We start from the raw sequence: 9,091 nt of genomic DNA, 5'->3' as shown, positions 1-9,091 counted from the left end.
TACATTTTAAAAAATTATCTTTATTTAGGTTTCTGATTCAGCACACATATCAAAGACTAATAAACATAAAGTAAATAAGACATTAATTGGAAGTCTTACATCTCTCTAAACTCCGTCCAAGAATGTCAAGATTGCCACTATTACCAGAACCCCAACATAGTCAAGTTGTAGACAAGCCGCCATGAGCAACACAGAGTGTGCACGGATATGCAGAGGGAAAAGGCGTGCTAGCTGGCTCTCCTCTTTCCCCTGTTGACCTCTTTTGACAGTCCACTTTTGCTTTCCAGGCTAAGTTCCAAGTCAAGTCCAAAGACAACTCAGGGTCAATCTGACCACATACTTTTCCAGAGGAATGTATTATTCTTAACATGTTGTGCCTGCAACTTTGTTTTTGGCAGGATGAAGTTCAGACTGAGATGTACGGTACAATCTAGATGACGGTGCAGACTAAGTCAAAAAAGTAAAGTTGAGCAGTAGCCTGAGTTAAGGCATGAATGCACACTCGCGCTCCTGCACACACAGCACCGCGCTATCATGAGCACGGGTTCCTTCAACTGCCTACCAAAAGGCAACCTAGACATAGCAGTTAATCACAACTGCTAAGCATTCTGGAAAACGTACGCCAAAACTTTATGCTAACATGTTTTATCAAACACACACAGAGAAGAGAGAGAGAAGAAAAATTAAAAATCAAAACCCCTAAAACCCCTTAATCTCTCTTACAATGGCTCTTGAGCATGGAACTCATGTAGCAGCGTCAATGGCTGGCTTTTTAATAATTTGGAAATAAAAATTTGTTTTACTATGCATTTCTTTGGTAGTCATGACTACAAAGTTCTCAGTGTAGGTTACCTATGAGATAGGAACTAGACAGAAGATTTGAGTGAACATACTTCTTCTGTATTGATAAATATTAAGCTCTCAAAGCACAAGTGTCTATGCTTTTTCTTGCCTTACGGGAAAGCAAGGCTCTGTGCAGGGAAAGTTCATATCTACCTAACAAAGGGTGATGCACTGTTTTCCCCCTACAATTGAAGAGTTAACAATTCACATTATAGATTATTTCTGGTCGAATCAGAAGCCAATCACAAGGCACAGCAGTACTTGGTGTCAAAGCCACATTCTGGTCACATTCATTCCATGGTTGCTAGTCAGAATCTCAGGAGCTCGGAACTGAAAACTCCTTCTAATCAAAGGAGTAGGTAAAATTCCATCTTAAATACTTCCACCATCTGCCAAATTTCTAGAATTCTGTCTAGAATGCCAGCATGCTTGATAATAGAAAGCAGTTCAGAGCCCAGAGTTGTCAGGTATTAGGTAGGTTAATTTGGTTTTGTAGAAAAGGCATGGTAATCCGGCAACAGAGTACTTATCCTATTAGCAGCACAGTGGTAGCCAAGGGTCTCTGTCAGTAAGACAGGAAATAAAGCTACTGAAGCTACTGTTGCTCCCTCCACCTGCAGGATGGCTACTGATTTTACAAAGACCTACTGGGACCAAAAGCAGATTAGCGTGTCTGAGTGGGCAACAAAATGGCAGGAAGCACATTCAGCCCCCCTGAGAACTTCCCAGCCTAGGTAAGTCCATTTCCCACAGGGGAGGGGGCTTCTGCCTCTATGGGCTCAGGATCTGAATCTTATCAGTCCCAGGTGGCAAAAGAGTTGCCAAGAAATTGTCTGATACTGCCCAACCATTAGCAGCTCCACATGAGGTCATAAAACACTTTAAAATGACATGAAACATCATAAATTCAAAAGAGTAGTGTTTGTTCTATGAGTTCTGAATGTCCACAGGGAGAAACAACTAGATTTATGTTGAAAAGTGCTGTTTGAAGGAGCTATATTTTGAAGTGAAATGGTGAGTCTAGGGGAACCAGCAGTACATTTCTTCAGAGGTCTGAATGTCAAGAACTTATCTGTCAAAGGCATTTATCAGGAAATGTCTGGTCACTCCAAGTGCTTTTTCGTTCACCACATGGCAATATTTTAACCTTTGTGCTTTCAGGAGGTAACGAAATTGAAAGGAAACCGAGGGAAGATCATTATATTAGGGGCTTTCCTTATTTGAGCACAAGATACCATCCAACAGCATTGAAATGTACAATCTCATAAGATTGTTGTAAACATGTATTTCCCATAAGAAAAACAAAGAACTGTACCGTGAAGGCAAAATCAGTTTGCCTACTCTCAGAATTCCTTGGAATGGTAATAATGTACCAGAAGGATCAGTGAGCTGTTGGGGAAATCCCCAGTTTGACATGGCCCAGTCAGATCATATTAAAAACTTAAAGCCTCAATAATAAATGCCAAACTTCCCCATGTTTGAGAACTGCACTATGATCATGTATATAACAGACATATAAATAAAATTTTTACAGATCAACGATTTCTTCCTAACAATTAGGGATGACATTCTCAGTTTGGGGGTAGAAGCAGGAAGAAGTGAAAAAAAATCTTTTTGTTGCTTTTACTCTCAAGTTCTTAATGCTAGTCAAACACTATTATCCAATAACACTTTTTTTTTTCATTCTGTTTACTCATTAAATATGCATTCGAAGGCAAAAATGGAAGTTTCTATACTGTACAATATTAAATATCTACAACATCATGGTTCCTTATTTTTAGGAGTGTGTGCAATAAGGAGTTAGGTATTAGAGATGGTTGTCACAAAACATGAACTCTTAAAAATTACTGATAAATTAATATTCAGTTCTCTGATTATATCCGCCAGATAACACGTTCTCATCATAAAATATACATTCTCTAGTAAGTTATTTTCATCCACAGCATATATAAATATGCAAACACAGGAGATAAAAAGCACTTTACTACCAAAGTACAGATTAGTAACTGCTGAAAAACAAAAAGAAAGATGGACCAAGTATTAAGAAAAGAGTGAGGCCGTGTTCCACGTCAAAGTGAAACCAAATGGTTTATTTCTGCTAAATGAATGGAAATAATGTATTCAGAATATATTTCTTTGTACACCGTACTTGCTTATACTGGGCAAAATAAGCAGTCCTCAGTGCTAACGTACCACTTTCCTCTACATGTCTTTTCTTTCTGCCAAGCAATACAGTATTTTGTGGCCATTTTGCCTAGACAGTCTTCTAATGGCAGAGAGTATTTTCTAATAGCATTTTGCACCTTTAAAATATTTGTTCAAATTCTATCTCAGGAGAACACAAATAAAGAATAGGAGGGGAAATCACACTGGTTGGGTTACAATCACCTTGCCCTCTGTACCAGGAATCAAAGAGCACATTCTAATCAGCCGCTGAGACCACCCGAGGTTGGACACTCATGTTAGACTCATGTTAGAGGGGCCAGTTTAGATAGATTAGCATTAAGGATAAAGGGAAGAATCACATTTTATTATGTAAGAATTATCCAGCCCACTATGTGGAGAAGTTTTAGCCATGTGATTCATTCTTTAGACTGTTTTACAAAAAACATGGATGTCAAATTACATTGAAAATAACCTACAAAAGTGTACCTGTAGAAAGCTCTACTAAACAGTGTGTGTCTTGGGCACTGATTCTTCTAACTTCCCACTCTACACTGAAAGTCAGATTTTTCAAAGGTGTGAACTGTAGTGCTGAATTCTTGGTAGGTTTGGTAAACACCATAATAATTGGACAGGGGGTAATAACAGCTCAGTAATTTTCTGCAGATTCATGGAAAAAAATATAAAAAATATATCCCTTTTTATTTTACAAACCTAAAAGCCAAGGAAATGAAGCTCTGGGGCCAAGCAAAAATTGCACACTGCTGTTGTATTACCAAATACCAAATAGCCAATGTTCCAGCCAGGGAATGGACATACATGTAGATTCAAGTAAAACACGGATGGAAAGTTGTCTGGTTAGTGTTGTAGACCCACAACACTGGCTGCGTTTCCAACGAACGTTTACAACACAATGAAGAGTGAAGCCTAGATAACCTCAGTGCAAATAAGTCAGATCCAAATATGCCAGGGAAGGAAGCCTTTGGCGTTGAGTAGACGGCTCCAATGGACGAGTCCCAACTTGAAATTCAGACTAAGCACATGCATTAAGGCTGGGAGGAGGGGTGCACCGAATGTTGCGAAGGGGCAGGCTGCGAGGTGCCTGCCGAGGGGACCGCGGGCTGCATGGGTGGCGGAGGTGGAGGCGGAGGCGGCTGGACTGGGGTCTGTGTGTTGGGAGACGGAGGCGGTGTGGGCCGTTTGAATTTGTCAGGACTGTTGCTTCTCCGTGGTGAAGGCCTCTGTGGAGAGGACAGGAAGCAGGTCAGCCTGGGGCACCAGCAAGTACCAACACAGCATCACCAGAAGCAGAGACTCCTGGAGCACTGAGCTGCAGTCACCAGGAACCAGTGGTCTCCTTCTGTATCCCCACTGGTTCCTGGGGAGGCAGGAAAGCTCAATCAGTGCTTACACCTACACCTACACCTGTGGGAAAGCTAGGCAGTATTACTATAAAACTGGCATTGACCACACTACTGGATGTGGCCCCATCAATGACACAGCTGTAACATTTAAAAACAGCTGTCATGTCTTATATCTTTATTGCCAGTTGTATGTCCTCAATTTCTTCTATCACCCCTCTCAAACAACTTTTCCATATTCCAAAGGTCACAGCTCAACAAAACAGTCCCCTTTTGTACAAAGTCCATCAAACTGGCTTTAAACAAACTTCACAAATATCTTAAATGATTTCATAGAATAGGGTTCCTCTTTGAAATATTATCTCAGTGAAAATATTAAATTCTTTCCATCTTTCTCACCTTATTAGCTACCTTTCTTCTCTTCCTTTGTGTGGTTATACAGATTGCCTGGCTGGCATGCATTAGGCTCTGGACTCAAACACTCTACCATTGAGAATCATCCCCAGTTCCTTCCGCACCCACCCTTTTGGTTTTGAAGATAGGGTCTCACTAAGTTGACAGAGCTGGCCTTGAGCTTGTGATTCATTCTCCTGCTTCAGCCTCCTAAGTGTCTGGGATTACAAGTGTGGGCCACCATGCCAACTCATATTAGCTACCTTTTTGATTGGCCTGTTAGTCAACTATATAACAAATTCTACAGGGAAAAAAACAAAAACAAAAACAAAAAACTCCTCCCCTTAATGGAATTAGAACCAGATACAGTTAAGCTTCCTTCTAATATCAGGAGAGAATTTTCTGAGTAAAACTAGAAAAAGGATTAACTTCAGGGGGACTATAAAGGGTTAGTAGTGACTTGTAAAGGTGCATACAACAAATATTTTCAGGTATCATGGCAACCAACAGTAATTCTTTATGGCAAGGAACTGGTCAGAGTTCAGTGGAGGCACTGGCCACACTACAAGTTACATTCCACAGGAAGTAAGTTGAAGTTTTGCATCCTGGGAAGGAGTCTAATTTTAACATTAGAACTTTGTGTCAAACTATAGGGAAGTACCTGCAGTTTAAGGTGAACTGATGGGGAAAGATGGGAAGAAAGGCGAATGTTTAAAGGCATCAATTATAGCCTCTGAAGAGGACCATCTGGTACCACCCTTAGAAATGCTGCTTCCCACTCCCAGAGACACTTACTGTGATACCATGGGACGTTCCCATGTGTTGCACGTGAAGACCCGGAGAATTGTAGTAAGACATTCCGGCTCTAGTCAATGAAGTTGGTGGCGTGAAACCAACCGTGTGACTTGCATATGACAGACCTGAATGAAATATAGCAACAAATTAAGTATCATCTCTAACTTAATTAAGTATTAGTATCTTCAACCATCTACGTTTTAAAATGCAGATGGTCTCTTATTAACCAAAACACAAAAGCAGATGAGAAGGGCAGAAGGCTCACTAAACGGCATGCTGGATAACGAGAGAGATAAAAAGTCAAGCCCTGGAACAGAACAGAAAGCTCACAGAAATAACCCCACAGAAATAACCTCACACATATACCATCAACTGATCTATGAAAAGCATACCAAGAACACACAATAGGGAAAGGACAGTTTTGGCAACAAAAATATTTGGAAAACTGGAAAGCCATATGCAAAAGAATAAAATTTGACCTTTATATTACACCACACACAAATCAATTCAAAATGGATTAAAGATTTAAAATTTTAGAACAGAAACTATAAATGCCCTAGAAGAAAAATAATCAACAGAGTGACAAGTCAACCTACAAAATGGGAGAAAATATCTGCAAACCACATATCTGATAAGGGATCCGGAATATATAGGGAACTTCTATACTCAATGGTGAACAAACAAACAAACAAAATCAAACTAAAGAGCAAAGAACTCAATTTAAAAAAAGAGCAAAGGGGGTGTTGTTCAGTGGTAAAGCCTATCATATGTGAAGCCCTGGGTTTGATCCCCAGAACCACCATAACGAATAAAATAAATAAAGCGGAGGAATTGAACTTGCGTTTCTTCAAAGAAATACAAATGGGTTAGTCAGTATATGAAAAGATGCTCAATGTCACTAATCATCAGGGAAAAACAAATCAAAACCACAATTAATATTTCACACTTACTAGGATGGCTATTATTTTAAAAAACGAACTCTTGGCAAGAATATGGAGAAACTGTATTGTTGGTGAGAATAAAATGAAGCCATCACTACAGAAAATGGTATGGAGATGCCGCCTGCCGTCAAATGAAAACAGAGCTGTCCCTGACAACCAGGAATTAAGAATGGAAATCAGTATCTCAGAGAGAGATTTGCACTCCCGTGTTCCACATAGTATTAGTGACAACAGTCTAGATGCAGAAACAACCTAACTGGATGAGCTCATAAGGAAAAATGTGGTAGACACAAATGATATTATTCCCTCCAAAAGAAGGAGATCCTGTTATAAGTGATAACACAAATGAACCTAGAACACTGTATGCTAAGTGAAATAACACAGTCACGGGAAGATAACTCCATGGTTCCAATTATCTGTGGAATCTAAAATAGTCAAACTAAAAGAGAGAGGAAGGTGGTTGCTAGCGACTGAGGAGAAAGAGGAGAAAAGGCAAAATTGCTGTTCAACAGGAATAAAGTTTCTGTTAAGCAAGGTGAATAAGTGCAGAGTCACTGTGCAACATTATACAACAAAGGATCCGTTCAGGGGAGTGTGGATAGGAACTCCCTGTCAACTGCTTTGTGCCTGTGATCCTCCACTACATGCCAAGCCAATGGATTCTACTTCTGCTTTTCTGAATGACATGAAAGACATTCAGTCACCAAGGCTCTTCTCTCAGTTGTCCCACAACAGGACTTTGCTGTGCCCTCAACACCTAATGACAAGGGCTTACTGTGTTTCTTGGTTATCAATAAGTGGTGCTTTCTGTTTGACATGTTTCGATTTCTAATTGTGGATTTTTGATTTACTTTTGTAAAATGGAGGTCTTCTGGAGACAAGTAGTCCATATGATGCTTACCGGTATCACAAGGGCATCGTTCAGTTGGGAAAGGGGAGAAGAAGTTGCCTTTAAATAGGCAAATTCTACTTCTTATGAAAAGTGGTAAATTTAAGAGGAAAGTGTACAAAAGTGGTTCTTTATCCCCAAATAGAGCTCAAGAGGTTCTTTAACAAGAAAGAAAAACATAAAATCCCAGCCTGTTTTCTAGTACTACTAGGTTAACTTTTCTGAAAAGTAATAAATATTAAGTCACTGACTTGATATGATACGTCACATCTCCAAAGACTATTTACTCACCTAACTGGGGGACCAGGGGTGCAATTTTCTGGCTGCTATAAAGTCCTGTGTGTTTGTCCCCAAACTGCCTTCTCATGTTCTAAGTCAGTATTCTCAATGTGAGTATAAAAATCTTGCTTGCCTTACCCCAAACCAAATAAAGAGCTTGAGCCAGGCACAGTGGAACATGTGTGTAATCAGTGATTCAGGAGGCTGAGGAAGGAAGATGAAAAGTTCAAGACCAGCCTCAGCAACTTAGCAAGACCATGTCCTGAGATTAAAAAATACAAATGACTTAGCTCTGTGGTAAGGTGCCTCTTGGTTCAATCCCCAATTGAAAAAAAAAAAAAAATTCAGGGTAGCTAATACCAGGGCAGCAAGATGAGAAGCAGAGAGATCTTTATCACTCCTCCTTCAGACCTATCTACCCATTCTGTACCCTCTGCCTGAGAATGTCTTCACTTTCCTTGCCCCTTTCTTCCCCCATGTCAATCAGTACTTCCCCAATTCTTTGAATAGGTAAAAAGCCCAGATTTAAAGCCAGACTGAAAGATTACCTTGGATTCCCAACTCTGCCACTTGGCACTGAACAACAGTGGACAAGTCACTCAATCCCATTGTGCTTTAAATTCATTAACTGGCAAGTGGGACTACTTCACAAAGTTATCATGAGAATAAAATGAGTTATTGTCATATGTATTGTTTTACCTGCTTCCCCAGGTCCTGTTGTGGCTCACAGACCCTGTTGCCTCTTAGAGGCCAGAAGCCGTGTCTTACTAATTTTGTTTTCCCTTAAATGCTAATGATCAAACATCTCAAACTCTTGCTCAGGAATATAATAAAATATAAAAATCCAAGACAAAACCAAAAAACCCTCGATTGAAATTGCAAACTGCAAAAACTGGCTCAGGCATAGCTTAATGAGGAGGGCACCATCTGAGAAATGCATTCTTAGGCAATTTCATTATGAGCATCATAGAGGGTGCTTACACTCACTAAGACAATAATGTCATCATTGACAAAAACATCTTTATTTTGTGCCTATTTCTTTTAGTGATAAAATTGTTTTAGTTCTGGTATTTAGGAGCTCTCGTAGTCAGACACTCCACTCCCATTTTGTTTTTTGAGCACCTTCTTACCCTACTGTACTACCAGGTGCCCCAGACCTGGAATCATCCATCACGCAAGCAGCCCAGGTTCTTTTCACTAAAGAATGGAATTAGAAACCAAAGTCTGGGAGCTGGGTGTGCCCATTATTAGTGGGAACAGAGCTATTTTTAGACCTCAGTATTATTTACCCCTGATTTAGGCACATCAGAACATGCTAACTGGGAATATCTTTTTCTTAGGCACCATAAAATATATGAAGAACTTGAAAAATAATTGTTGAAAAGTAACACTTCCTAAATGCAATTCACACATATAAAGCTACACAT

The 9,091-nt window shown here is 39.8% G+C and overlaps 1 protein-coding gene across 1 annotated transcript in view; it reads right to left on the bottom strand.

Moving 5' to 3' along the window:
• The window catches only part of Ccdc6 (coiled-coil domain containing 6), a 112,741-nt gene continuing 103,650 nt past the window's right edge, over positions 1-9,091 (bottom strand). The window contains exons 8-9 of the mRNA XM_005334318.4: positions 5,556-5,680; positions 1-4,247 (exon numbers count right to left, since the gene is read on the bottom strand). Of these exons, the coding sequence (XP_005334375.1) occupies positions 4,053-4,247; positions 5,556-5,680 (320 nt within the window). The 3' untranslated portion in view covers positions 1-4,052. The remainder of the gene's footprint in view (positions 4,248-5,555; positions 5,681-9,091) is intronic.

This window comes from Ictidomys tridecemlineatus, chromosome 1 (genome assembly GCF_052094955.1).
Source record: "Ictidomys tridecemlineatus isolate mIctTri1 chromosome 1, mIctTri1.hap1, whole genome shotgun sequence".
In the NCBI taxonomy this organism is placed as follows: Eukaryota; Metazoa; Chordata; class Mammalia; order Rodentia; family Sciuridae; genus Ictidomys; species Ictidomys tridecemlineatus.
The sequence above is the reverse complement of the archived record's forward strand: the minus strand, read 5'-3'. Positions and strand labels throughout refer to the sequence as shown.